General features: G+C 44.7%; 1 protein-coding gene and 1 pseudogene across 3 annotated transcripts in view; both read right to left on the reverse strand.

Annotated features, from left to right (window-relative positions):
• Window positions 1-14,797, reverse strand: part of MTMR4 (myotubularin related protein 4) — a 151,555-nt gene that overhangs the window by 45,941 nt on the left and 90,817 nt on the right. For all 3 annotated transcript variants that reach the window (XM_073616546.1, XM_073616544.1, XM_073616545.1), the window contains one exon: window positions 1,318-1,414. In XM_073616546.1, coding sequence (XP_073472647.1) covers window positions 1,318-1,414 — 97 coding nt within the window. The remainder of the gene's footprint in view (window positions 1-1,317; window positions 1,415-14,797) is intronic.
• On the reverse strand, window positions 11,071-11,186 carry LOC141130562 (5S ribosomal RNA; annotated as a pseudogene).

Below are 14,797 nucleotides of genomic sequence, written 5' to 3' on the forward strand. Positions count from 1 at the left end.
GCAGACTTTCTAACGAACGGACTTGCCTACACACGACCACACAAAAGTCCGACGGATTCGTACGTGATGACGTACACCGGACTAAAATAAGGAAGTTCATAGCCAGTAGCCAATAGCTGCCCTAGCATGGGTTTTTGTCCGTCGGACTAGCACACAGACGAGCGGATTTCGGGGTCCGTCGTAGTTACGACGTAAAGATTTGAAGCATGTTTCAAATCTAAAGTCCGTCGGATTTGAGGCTGAAAAAGTCTGCTGAAAGTCCGGAGAAGCCCACACACGATCGGATTACCAGCCAGCTTTAGTCCGTCGGCGTCCGTTGGACTTTTGTAGACGAAAAGTCCGACCGTGTGTACGCGGCATAAGGGTTTCACCCATGGTGTGCGGGAGTGTGCCAGACTCTTAGATATGTGAGTACAGTGCTTGCAATTTGGGGAGAAGAACCTCCTGGAATTGGGAATAAAATTCTAATGGAAGGCCATCAGAACCAGGGGCTTTTGATGCTGGTAAACTCGCTAACGCTTCCGCGATGCATTCCATGCAGGTTTGCTTTTATCATGTAAACAGGGACATAGTAATGCAAAATGAGAACCTTTGCAAAATATGACATCCATTGACTTAAGCAGATTTCCAATTAAAAAAAAAAAAAAATGAAAAGTCAGCAGCTACAAATACTGCAGCTGCTGACTTTTATTAAATCGAACACTTACCTGTCCTAGGGTCCAGCAATGCCAGGGAACGAAGCCCCGCTCGTCTCCCCCTCCTCTCTGCGGCGCCGGCATTGTCACTGTGGGCGCCCGGCTGTGGATTTACAGCCGGGCACGCGCTGCGCGCTGTGACTGGCCGGGCAATCATCTGGGACCTGTGACGTGTCCCAGATGATTGCCAAGAGGGAGGGGGGAGAGGTGATCTTCTTTCCGGCGCCACGGGAGGAAGTGGGAGCTAGAACCCTCTAAAAAGAGGGTTTCCGCTCCCCCCCCCCCAAAAAAATGACATGCCAAATGTGGCATGTGAGGGGATAACCTTCCCTTAAAGCAGAAGTTCCATTTTTAGGTGGAACTCCAATTTAAGGCTACAAAATGACGCTGTCTATTGACATTGGAGACAAAAAGGAATTCTAACTGAGCACAAACTATGAACTACAAAAAATGTGCTGCAACCACTAGTAATGTGATGGTAAAATCCCTTCAAAGAAATGATAGATGAACACTAGCAGGGCGTTGTACATAAATAATTCCAAATATGATGTAAAATCTGGTTCAATCATTTCTCCCAAAAAAGGATAATCAGCTCTGAATTCTGTGAATCTGAATGCCTCACTTGTAGTTGTTGTTGATTTCAGACACTCTCCAGGCATTCTGCATATCAAAGCCCATCCGTAGCAACTCCATCTGGAAGCGATCCTTCACGTGATCACCTAAAATAAACCCATTCATAGTTACATAATATTCAAGCACTCATGGCTGTCTGGAGAGACAGCAAAATTATGTTATCTGCTGCAGTTAATGCATAATCTATGACAGGGATTATAGATAGAGATAAAGATTTTATATAGTTAAATGTAATTTTCTTATTCAAACCTAATCCATTCCTTCTAAAAGTTACCCATGCCACTTTAGGGAAAATTGCATCTCTATACCATGCCACCTGGGTAAAACTTCTTCTATAGCTTTTTCTCCGACTACTTTAAACTCCATTAATTTGAACAGTTAGCAACACCCACAAAAGTCAAAACACAAAAAAGACACCCTATCCAGACAAAAATTGCCTTAGGTTCAATCAATCAATCAAAAGCTTTAGGGCTTGTTAACATCAGCAGCTACAATAAACTGCAACCGCTGGCGTGTGCTGCAAAGGAAGTGTTGCAGGTGTGTTGTAATTTTGTTCCCCCAACTTTATTGCCATGTCAGAAAATTACATTTCATTAATCTGTGTGCATCACGGTGCATTGTTTCACAACATGCTGCACTAAAGTAAAGCGTGTCCTAATTTTTTTTCAGCCCACACAACTGCAGCAGTGCTAAAAATATTGGTCTCAAGGCAAATTACCTCGTTAATGCATTGGGACTGCAAGGCTGGCCAACACATACAGAGTGAATATGCCCTTAAAGTTAAACTAAAGCAAAAACTTATTGTTCTTATTTTGGATAGAGTAAGGGAGGATTTAGAATTCCTGTCAATTTTTTTTTGTCATCTGTGTACTATTGGGGAGATTTACCCTTCACTTCCTGTCCCAAAACCACAACAGAAAGTGAGAGGAAATCCCTTCAAAGTGAGGGAAACCCTTCCCTGTCACCAGAACTAGTGTCTCCATTGGAAGATTCCGCTCAATTCTTGTTCTTTTCACAATTCAAAGTTTGGGGTTTTAACTTTCACTCTTGCTAAATAACAGTCATCAGGACAAATAGAGAGGGCGAATCTTCTTAACATGGGCATCTGACAGGTGTTCCAATCCCTCTTCACTCTAAAACAAGAAATATAGATTTGACAGCAGTTGCACTTTTACACAAGGATAAGGACCTTTATTTTAGCCATGCGGCTGCTTTTTAAATCTCACTGCACACAGCTGAAAGGTTTTTTTTTTTTTTTTTTTTCAAAAATGTAAAAGAAGGAACGTTATGCTGGTGTGTTAGCTTTGTGAACCAAGCCTTTTGTCCATCAATGATCACTTGCATAGATTGATCACATAAATAAGAATGTTTAGATTTAAAATTGTCACCAAAAAAGGATGGTCTTTTGGGGTACCGAACATAGTAAGAGTAGTAAAACGGTGTTATTACCGAACTACTTTTTCCAGGAATCTTCCAGGACCGCTTACAGAGAGATAGACTCCTCCTACTTAGCACAGGAAACACATGATCCACATTATAAAAGTACAACACATGCAATAGCCCCTCAGTATTAACAAATAACCGAAAGCTTCAAAATAATCAATCAATAAACCCTCTCATTAGCGTAGCTTTATTTTGTGCTTTACATTGCTAATCCACCAACAATGGGAGGGAACTGATGCTGTCCTGGAAAATTCCTGGAAAAAGTAGTTAACAGGTAATAACACTGTTTTTCCAAGTCAACTTCCAGGACGGCTTACAGAGAGGACAAAACAGGACAACCTGATCAGGGCGGGACCACAGCCTGCAGCACTTTCCTACCGAAAGACTGGTCTTGGCTGGTAAGCAGATCCAGTCTGTAATGCTTTACGAAAGTCTGGAACCTGGACCAAGTTGCAGCCTTGCAAATCTGGAGGGGAGACGCTCCTGCCCTTTCAGCCCAAGAAGTGGAAACCGCTCTTGTGGAATGAGCATTTATTCCTAACGGTGGTGTCAAGGATGCTGCTTTGTATGCCTCTGCGATGGCAGACTTCATCCACCTTGCGATGATATTTTTGGATGCCCTTTTACCCTTTTTTGAACCCGCAAACAAAACAAACTAGTGGAACATTGCCATTCCTTGGTGCGCTCTATGTAAGTGATCAAGCATCTGACATCTATTTTATTAAATCCAGCCTCCTTGTTATTTTTAGGATCTCAGAAAAATGAAGGTATCACAATCTCTTCCAATCTCTGGACGTTAGACGGTACTTTGGGGAGACATGCCAGGTCCAGAGAGAGGATAATTTTGTCTTTTGTCTAGTATCTCACTAAACCATCCTAGCGGAGACTAGGGCCACTAGAATCGCTGTTTTCAAGGTTAAGAGCTTTATGGGCAGTTCCTCTAGTGGCTCAAACGGTGTTTTACAAAGACTTTGCAACACTGTGGATAAGTCCCAGGAAGGGAACCTCCTTAACTTGGGGACCCGCTTACGGCTAATGGATGCAGGAAATCTCCTGACCAAGGGCTCTTCTGCCAGCCTTTGATTTAAAAAGCTAGACAGAGCTAATACCTGCACCTTGAGGGTATTGACCGCAAAAATTAGTTCTGCTCCAGCTTGGAGGAAATCTAGGACAGCTGGGATCATGGCTCCTGAGACTCTGTTGAGCATGCGCCAGGCCCCAAATTTCTTCCAGATTTTATTGTAAAATTGCGTTAGTAGACAGCTTCCAGCTGCTAAGGATTACTTACTGATTACTTTTGCTGATAACCCTCTCCGCTCTAACATCTCCCTCTCAGTAGCCAGGTTGTCAGAGAAAGAGAGCTCACTTCTGGATGATTCACCTCTCCCTGATATATGAGGTCTGTCTTGTAAGGCAGTCTCTAAGGCTCCATGATGCCGAGTCTTAGTAGTCCTGAGAACCAAGACTTCCTTGGCCAGAATGGTGCGATCAGGATAACCTTCATGCTCGACACGCTTATCTTCCGGATGATCTTTGGAATGAGGGCAAAAGGTGGAAACGCATACACCAGGCTTGCTTCCCAGGATTGGGATAGGGCATCTAGGCCCAGACTGAGATGGTCTCTCTGAAGGGAGAAAAATTGCTCCACCTGCCTGTTCTGCCTTGTAGCAAAAATGTCTGTTGGTGGGACACCCCACTTCTGCACTGTTCGAACACTGTTCGATTCAAGCACCATTCTGTCTGAGACAGAACCTCCCTGCTTAGGACATCCGCCAAAGTGTTTAATTCCCCTTTTAAGTGAATTGAAGACAGGGATAGAAGATTTGCCTCCGCCTATTGAAGGATTTCCTCTGCTATCCTCATAAGGCCTGCCACTCTCGTACCTCCCTGCTTGATGATGTAGCTTACGGTGGTAATATTGTCCGAAAGGACTTGCACGTGTCTTCCCCTCAGAGTGGGACCAAAGGCTACTAGAGCCTTTAGAACAGCTCTCAGCTCCCTTGCATTGGAGGAGAGGGTGGCTTCCTGCCAGCTCCAGACCCCTTGGGCCATCTGTGCGCATGAGTGGGCTCCCCACCCCTGACCGCTGGCATCTGTGGTAACCGTCAGAGGGTTGTGTTGGGCCCAAAGTCGAACTGCAGAGAGATTTGCAGGGATTAACCACCACTTGATTGAGAGTTTTACTTCCTGCGGGATCTCTGCCTCTGAAGAGACTCCTTCCTTCCATCCCAGAGAGAATGCATGAACGCCTGAAGTGCCAGAAAATGAAATTGGGCCCACTGGACTCCTGGGATGGCTGCTGTCATGAAACCAAGGACCCTCATTATACCTTGAATTGAGGTCTCTGTACATGCGCCGAGGCATCTTACCTCTGCAATTATTGTTGCTACTTTTTCTTTCATCAGAAAAAGTTTGGATGTAGTTGAGTCTATTAAGCATCCTAAGAATACTATACTTTGAATAGGTACTAACTATGACTTCCCCTGATTTACCAGCCACCCCAGCTGCTAAAGGTGTCTGATAGTTCTGCTCAGGTTCTGTTTCACTTCATCTGCTGAGTCTGCAAAGATCAGCAGGTCGTCCAGGTAGAGAATTATGTGAATCCCCTCCCCTCTCAGGGTCCACAGAGCTTCTGCCAGAATCTTCGTGAAGATGCGTGGTGCTGACGCCAATCCGAAGGGCAGAGCATTGAACTGAAAATAGAGGGTCTTGAACCCATTCTTCAATGCAAACCTGAAATATTGCTTGGACTCCTTTCGAATGGGGACATAAAGATAGGCGTCTAATAAGACCATGAAGACCTCAGGGGTTAACAAATCTCTGGTGGTATATATTGACTCCATTTTGAATCGTTTGTACTTTACAAACATGTTCACTTGCTTTAGGTTCAGAATGAGTCGCAATTTTCCTTTTTTATCAGAAAAACTTGAGAAAAAAAGCCCCATTTTCTTAGAGTTGGGGGGGGGGGGGTGAAGCTCATCACCTTCTCCTCCAGCATACTCTGTAGGAGGGAAGACATAGCTGTCGATTTCTCCACGTCTTTTGGGAAAATTGTTTGATGAAATTTTTGAGGGGGGCAACCCACTAGCTCTATCCTGTACCCAGACTTGATCAGATATAGGATAAAGCTGTTGCTGGAAATGGCCTGCCACTGTGGGAGGAATAACCCCAACCTTCCCCCCACATGGCCAACTGAGTCACTGGGAAGGGTCTTTAGGCTGGGAGGGTTTGAAAAGGAAGCCACCTCTGCCTGTTCCCCTCCTGTACGGCCACCCTCTTTTCTGGTCTTGCGTAGCTGCAAAACCCTTGTTACGCTGCAGTCTGCCCCCCCGATGGTTCCTTTCTCCTGACCTCTGGAAGGGACGAAAATTCCTTTTTTGTTGTTTTTTGGGAAAAGAAAACCCCTTCTTTTTATCGTCCGACCTCTCTAGATTAGATTCTAGCTCTTTACCAAAGAGCAAATCTCCAGAAAAGGGGAGGGAACAGAGCTTGGTTTTTGACACTGTCACCTCCCTAGGACTTCAGCCAGATAGCCCTCCTGGCTTCATTAATCAATGATGTAGACCTGGCCGAAAACTTTACAGACTCCGTGGACGCATCTGCTACATAGGCTACTGTCTTACTTAAAGTTGGCAAAGCATCCAAAATCTTTCCTGGGAGTGTCTGACTCCAGAAGAGTGCGGAGCTGTTTTAGCCACAAATCAAGCGGACGAGCCATGCATGTAGTGGCTAGAGTTGGTTTAAAGTTAGCAGAGCAGGCTTCCCATGCTTTCTTTAAATACCCTTCCGCCTTTCTATCCATTGGCTCCTTTAGGATGCCTGTGTCCTCAAAGGAGAGATCTGAACCTTTTGAAACTTTAGATAGGGAAGCGTCTCATCTGGGACGCTTTTCCCACAACTTTGTATCCTGCTCCTTGAAGGGAAACCTTCTTTTCAGATTCTTAGGGAAGAAGACTCCCTTCTCTGGATTCTTCCATTCTTGAAGTATTGTCCTTTAGGGACATATGCATCGGAAAGGTTCTGGTCTGCTTAGGCTGAAGGCTTGCATATAAAAAGGTCATGTACAGACAACTCCTGGTTCTTCCAGCTCCAGGGTGTCATATATAGCTCCTCTGAAGGAAAAAGAAATCTTTGGACTTTGCTGGGTTTTTCCTCATTAAGCTCCCCTTCCTCAGAATCTGAGGCCGACTCTGAGCTCTCTTCCAGCTCTTCCAGTACTCCCTGCTGGTGGGCTGCCCATGCCTGGGCAAGGACTATCGGCCTAGCACCGGTGCTGGTACCGGAAGTACAGGAGGTTCAGCAAGAGCTTCCTGCTCTCTGGGTTTAAAGGACTGTAAAGTTTCATCTCCTTCATTGAGTCCATAAAACCCTTGAGGACAGGTCCTGTCTCTCCCTTGATGAGTTTATCTATACAGTCCTGGCATGCACTTTTCTTCCAACCAGAAGGCATTTTCATGGTGCATATTGGGCACCTTTTTCTGGGTGTCTGTTTTGCTATCTTTTGGCTCATGGGCTTTGTCCTGCAATAAATCAAATGACAAACGCCAGCGCATTACTTCCACTGAAGTAAATACCAATTATCAAAACACCCAGTGGATAACACAATTCTAATCTAAGAATCTTTAAAGTACCCACCACTGGAGCCTATGCTAGTATGTGCGACACCTGTCCAGCAGAAGCATAAACAAAATAGGCTCTGGAAAAAAGACCCCTATGCCCCCACCACAGGAGGATAAGAAAAGGAGCAGCCTCCCCCCCATTTTCTTACCTTAGGGCCTGATTCAATCGATGACACCTCCAAACCTGCTTCCATGGACCCTGGCATCTCCATGCTGCTTCTGGAAGCCTTTGGCGCCATCTTCTTATCCAGGCCCCTATTAAAAGGAGGTGTGGAGAACCCAGGGCAGCGCTGTGGATCCGGCGCCGCCTTCCCGCACAGCACGCCTGTTATCTTTTAATTACCCTTGCTAGGGCTTCATTTCCCGGCATCTGGGTGTACCAAGATGGCCGCATCACTTCCTGCCACAAGCACTGGAAGTGACATCATTCCACGCCCCCAGCGCGGTCCACATGCTGAGGAAAGAGAAGCCCTGAAACATGGGGATCTCTGTAAACGAGCAGCGGAGAAGAGCACCTTGAACCACGCGGTGGGGTCGCACCTCCACCAGGACCCTGCTGTGCCATTCCGGATGGACCCCACTGGGCCACCACCTCCACTCCTAACAGGTACCTCACTGAGGCTACAACCACAAAGCGAGAGAAGGGGTCCCTTACATTCACTCCAGACCGCTTTTTCAGGTCTATGGGTGGCCCAAGCTGACACGTACCCCAGGAGTACTGCCCCTGTTACACTGGGTATGGACGCCGGGAGGCCCCTGCCACGTAGCATGAAGGCTGGACAAAAAAATAAAATAAACATTGTTTGGAGCTCCTGTCTGGCCGGAGGAAACAAATACTGAGGGGATATCGCATGTGTTGTACTTTTATAATGTGGCTCATGCGTTTCCTGTGCTAGGTGGGAGGAGCCCATCCCTCTGCAAGCCGTCCTGGAAGATGACAGAAAAATAGATTTACTTTCAACAGCAGAATCCGTATGCATGTATAATATATACACACATATACATAAAATATACACAAATATTATATATCTCTCTCTCTATATATATATATATATATATATATATATATATATATATATATATATATATATATATATATAAATATATATAGAGATATATATCTCCCAACCCATGCTCATTGGTTCAAGAAAGTGTCTGCATGTCTGATGTACACAATTGCAACTGCATGCATTCCAATATCAATTAATTCTTATAATGATACAGCAGATTAGGCTAAGAGGGTGAGACTTGACGCAACACATTTCCCCAGACCTAAATTCTGCTTCTTCAAGAGTGTGAATGAGGCCGATTGCTTTGTGTGTAGTTTGTAGAGGAGCATTGTTAAAATAACTGCCCGACCAAGCACAGGGGCATTACCCAGGGAAAAAAAACCCCAACATTCGGAAGCCACTACAGCTCACAAAGACCGGGTATCATGTTTAAAAATAGGATTTTTATAACAGCTTACCTGTAAAATCCTTTTCTTTTGAAGTACATCACGGGCCATAGAGCCATAGTAATTACTATGTGGGCTACAGTCCACCTTCAGGTGCTGGACACTGGCACACCCTAAACAGGAAGTTGCCTCCCTATATAACCCCTCCCATACAGGGAGCATCTCAGTTTTGTAGCAAAGCAATAAACGTGTATACTAGAAAGAAGGGCGAGACCTCAGTGTCCCGTGATGTACTTTAAAAGAAAAGGATTTCACAGGTAAGCTGTTATAAAATTCCTATTTTCTTTAATCGTACATCACGGGACACAGAGCCATAGTAATTACTATGTGGGATGTCCCAGAGCAATGCCAACTGAGGGGTGGGAGACACAACAGAATTAGGGCACCATGAGATCAGAGCACTTATACTGCTGCCTGCAGTACACTGCGCCCAAAGGCGACATCCTCATGTCTTTTTACATCCACCTGATAGAATCTGGTCAATGTATGGATTGAAGACCAAGTTGCGACCTTGCAAATCTGAGCCATGGAGGCTTGGTGATGCACTGCCCACGAAGCACTAACAGCCCTAGAGGAGTGCGTTTTGATTTGAGAGGGTAGAAACTACCTCTTTAAACCATAAGCTAGAGCGATTACTTGTCTAATCCATTTAAAATAGTAGATTTCCATGTTACCTGTCCTCTGTTAGGATCTTCAGGCAATACGAACAAAACATCAGTTTTACGAATCTGAGCAGTCATCTTTAAGTAGACTGCTCTCACCACATCAAGAGAATGTAGTGACTTTTCTTCCATAGAACAGGTTTCTGGAAAATAATGAAGATAGAATAATATCCTGGTTTAGATAAAAACCTGATACTACCTTTGGTAAAAAAATACCTATGGCGTCCTGGATAAGGACGCCATACTACCTTATCCTTGTGAACAATAATAATATGGCTCTTTACAAGAAAAAGCAGCCAATTCTGATACCCTTCTTGCAGCAGATGTGGTTACCAGAAAAAATAGTTTCCATGTCAAAAAAGGACTAAGGTATTATGTCGTATCGGTCCAAAAAAAGGCTGTTTTGTAATGCCGCCAAAAACTAAATTCAAGTCCCAAGGATTCAGTCGTGACCTAACCAGGGATTAAGCCGTGTTACCCCCTGAATAAAGTAACGAACCAAAGAAAGCGAAGCAAGTGGTCGTTGTAATAATACCATTAAGGCCGAGACCAGTCCTTAGAAAGGCCAGCTTTATTTCTCACCCCATCTGCAGAAAGTCAAGGATTCTACCTTTGACCTATTTCCTAGGGTGCAAACCCTGGTTTCACACCAGGAGACATATGCTTCCCAGACTTCATAATATATAATTATGGAGGCCGGCTCCCTAGCATTAATCAAGATACAAACCACTGAACCTGACAGCCCATGTTTCTTCAGAGTGTGGGTCTCAATAGCAAAACCGTTAAATTTAGCGTTTGTAAAGTAGGATGGAATACCGGACCTTGCGAAAGAAGGTCTGGCCATGGCGGTAGGGTCTATGGGTCCCCTACTGTCATCTTTACGGTCCCTGCATACCAAGATTTCCTGGGCCCTGCTGGAGGCAAGAAGAATCACCGAATTCCCTTCCTGCTTGATCCTGCGAAGAAGTCGTGGGCGCAGGCAGAATAGAAGGGAATGCATAAATTAGTGAGAACCAATTCCACGGGAATAGCAAGGAATCTGTTCCGCATGCTAGCGGATCCTTTATTTTTGACACAAAGTTGTTGATTTCTTTGTTGAACCTGGATGTAAACAGATCTATGTCTAGGATCCCCCATCTTTGACATATTGACAGGAAGATATTAGGGTGAAGGAACCATTTTCCCAGGAACAACTGCAGGCGACTCAAGTAGTCCACCTGCCAATTTTCTATTCCTAGAATGAAGACCGCCGATAGGCAAAGTACATTGTTTTCTGCCCAAGATAGGATATGATTCACCTTTCTCTGGGCCGCACAACTTCTTGTGCCCTCTTGGTGATTAATATAGGCCATTGCTGTGGCATAGTCGGATTGAATCCTGGCAGGAAAATACCGCAAAACTGAACGTTCAGGCCCTCAGAACCAAGTGCTCTGCCTGAATTTCTAGAATGATAATGGGCAAGGTCATTTCTGATCTGGGTTACTTCCATGGTAACTGAAGGAAGGATTTTCCCCTTTGCAGATTTTTGGATATTAACCATAAACTGAGGCTCCGGCGTACCCAGCCTACAGTACCTGGTATTTCCAGGTGGTCCATCGGGGTGCTAACCAGGCCCGACCCTGCTTAGCCTCCAAGATCAGACAAGATCGGGTGCTTTTAGGGTGATGTGGCCGCAGGCCTTGGAGTCAGACACACTGGGAATCTAGAGCTTGAACCTTTTGTTCCAAGCCGATAGGATAATGTTTTGCAGCAGTCTCTAATGAAACTGAGCATAAGGAACGGCCTTGAATGAAGCCACCATCTTTCCCAACAACCTCATGCAAAGTTGAATAGAAGAATTCATCTTGCTTCGACTACCTAAATCAGTTACTTTATGGCGCTGATCTTTTGCCTGGGGCAAGAATACCCTTTTCTGGGTGTACCTACGATCAGACCCAAGTATCTAAGCCCTTTTCATGGTTTTAATGAAGATTTCTCCTAGGCTGAGAACCCGACCTAGATATCCCAGGTAGTTGAATGTGGTGACTATACTTTGGTCTAAGCAGGCTACCGACTGGATTATGAAGAACAGATCGTCCAGGTAAACCATAATCGTTATACCTTGGGCCCTTATTCTGGCTAGAAGAGGGGCCAGAACCTTTGTAAACACTCAAGGTGCAGTAGCTAGACCGGAAAGCAGAGGTACACACTGAGAATTAAGATTTTCCACCTTGAAAATATATAGATATTACTAGTGAGCGAGGAAATAGGCATATGGAGGTATGCATCTTTGACGTCGATTGACGCCAGAAGTTCTCCTCCTTGTAGGATGGAGATAACAGGTTGGATTGACTCCATGCGAAAAAAGAGTGGTTATATTCAGGAATTGAATATAGATTTTTGAGATCCAGAATGTCCATTTGGATTCAACCAAACCCCAACCTCTGCTCTTACAACCATGCTCACTTTTTGCCAAAAGATGGTCCAATGCTTGGGAGAAAGACTTTTTTCTCTCGATCCTTAGGAACACTTGATCTGAGAAAACGAGGAGACGGGAACTCTTGGAACTCCAGTTTGTACCTTGGAACTATTGAGGAAGTCCCCCATTCGTCTTGACACTCTTCCTGCCAGATCCTTGAGAAATGCAGAAGAATTCCCCCTATTGAGCGAGCGGGGGCGCCTCCTCATAAGGAGGCTTCAGTATCTTGTAGTTTTCCTCCCCCAAGACCTCTTTTGTCCCTGGGGTTAACCCTAAGGATTACCTTTTGAACGTGACGGCAGAAGCCGTCGTGACTGCCTGGAGGCTGATGCCCCTGGCACAGAAGAAAGAGCTTTAAAAACGAAAATACATTTACTCCTTTTCTTAAATGGCAAACGGGGTACTTTTTCCACTAGAATTTCTTTGGATGTATTATCCAAAACATCCCCAAATAGCTGTTTCACTGCAAAAGGAAGACTAGCCAGGAGATTCTGCATGGTGCTTAAGGAAGGGCGCAAGGCCTGAAAGATAGAATCTCTCAAAGTAACTATTGCAAACATAAAGCTGCCAGATCCTGGGCCTGCTGAGCAGGATAACTTTGAACACCTGTTTAAACTGGTCTGGCAACGATCAAGCAATTACTGTCAGCGCAGCCTGAGACACTCAATCTGCCAGAGAAAAAAAAAGTGTTAATTTTTTTTTTTTTTTAATAGGAATGCCAACTTTTTATCCGTTGGATCCCTAAGCATTTAAACATTGTCTGTTGGATAAGTCAAACTCTTATTCACAGAGGATATAACAGCGTTGATTGCTGGTATACCCTACTTAGTGAATTTCCTCCACCATAGGATAGTGTGAAAACTTTTTAGGAGGGAAAATCTCGCTTATCTGGGTGATCCTCTCAGATACAAAAAAGCTTTTCCAACAATGAATGGACAGAAAAGGGCATGCACAGCTTGAGGAGGCTTTAGCGAACCCAAACACTCAGTTAAGGGTACATAAATGTGGAGCGGACCATTCAGCAAGAAATTGCACCATCAATCTTAAGATTGAAACAGCTAATTCTCCCGCATTTGACACCTCAGAAAAAGAGTCATCAGCCACACCACGGTCCCGAGGGAATTTGTCTTCTCCCGCCTAGTTCCTCCCTAGTTCCTTCTCCCCCCTAGTTCCTCAGTTTGAGGGTCCTGGGCAATGGAAGAGAACCTGTCGCATTTTGACCCATACTGGGATGCGATTAAAGTCACTAAACTTTTTTTTTTCTTTTTTTAAAAACCTATCATGGCTGAGGAAAAAAGATCTTTTTTAGTAAAATAAACAGGGGCTGCAGTGTTGAAAACAGATGCAAACATTTCATGGCCCTGATGCTCACTTTGACTAGCCCCCCTCTCTCAGGGGAGGATGCCATTTGTAGAAATTAGTAGGCTTTCCAGGGCTTGAGGGAGACCCTTATAGCTCTTTTTTTGGGGGTGTTTCAACCCCCCCCTTCTTAGCCCGATGCACAAAGCAGAGGTACTACCAGAAGAAATTGCATCCACTGCTTGAGCAATAGTCCAGCCACTGCCGCTGCTATTAATGCTCAGCCTGATGCAAATAGTAAATGTGTCAAATAGGAAATGCCTGGTGTTTCCCACCGCAGGGTTTTCTGTGGTAAAACCAACAGACCCAATCTTCAGCCTTCACGGTGGGTTCCGTTAACAAACCTTCAGGAACCGGGGACCCTCGGGGAACCCACAATCCTGGACCTGTAATAGCACCCCACCAGTAAAACTTTATGGCCTTAATACCAAAAGTACTGGATCCCGGAGTCCAGCTCTCTAAAAAGAGAAGCGTTTACAAGCAAAAACCTAGTTTCTTCGGACTTGAGGCCCGGGTACCATTCAATTTTGCCTAAAAGACACTTTGAATGGATCCGGCTGCATAGCTAGCCCCAGCAAGGATTGCTCCAGAGGAGCTCAGCACAGCACCTTAGACAAAGGCGCAAAAACGGAGATGCTCCCAGTATGGGAGGGATTATATAGGGAGGCAACTTCCTGTTTAGGGTGTGCCAGTGTCCAGCAACTGAAGGTGGACTATAACCCACATAGTAATTACTATGGCTCTGTGTCCCGTGATGTACGATTAAAGAAAAAGGAGCTTATATCAATTGGCCTTTCCAGAGATTTCAAAACGTCTTGATCCAGGATAGCACTTTATTATTAATGGTAACCAGCTGAGGTGCTGCTATGCTACATCACAGCTTTATATACATCCACAGCACACCCGTCTCAAATCTGGGTAATCCAAACTCAGCATGTGATGGGAACATTTGAAAAATGGAGAATAACTTCAGGGAAAACAGTCAGCGGATTACAAAATATAGGCAGCAGTACTTCAATATACAGTGGATATAAAAAGGTCTAAACACCCCTTTTAAAATGTCAGGTTTCTGTGATGAGACAAAGATAAATCATTTTAGATCTTTTTCCACCCTTAATGTGACATATAAACTTTACAACTCTGTTGAACAACAAACTGAAATCTCTTCGGTGGAGGGAAGTAAAAATAAAAAAAAAATAAATATGATTGAATAAGTGTGCACACCCTTAAACTAATACTTAGTTGAAGCACCTTTTGATTTTATTACAGCATTCAGTCTTTTTGGGTATGATGTCATAAGGGGCAGGGTCACCGGATGACATCACCAGGTGACCATGCCTCATGCCAATATAAGTCGTTGCGCACCACGCACCCGGCATTACAGCGGGAGAGAGCGTTGTGTCAACATCGGAAGAAGAAGAGCAGAGGGAAGACGACGGAGAAGATGGGGCAACCGCTAGCAAAAGAATGGG

Source organism: Aquarana catesbeiana, linkage group LG02 (genome assembly GCF_042186555.1).
Source record: "Aquarana catesbeiana isolate 2022-GZ linkage group LG02, ASM4218655v1, whole genome shotgun sequence".
Classification (NCBI taxonomy): Eukaryota; Metazoa; Chordata; class Amphibia; order Anura; family Ranidae; genus Aquarana; species Aquarana catesbeiana.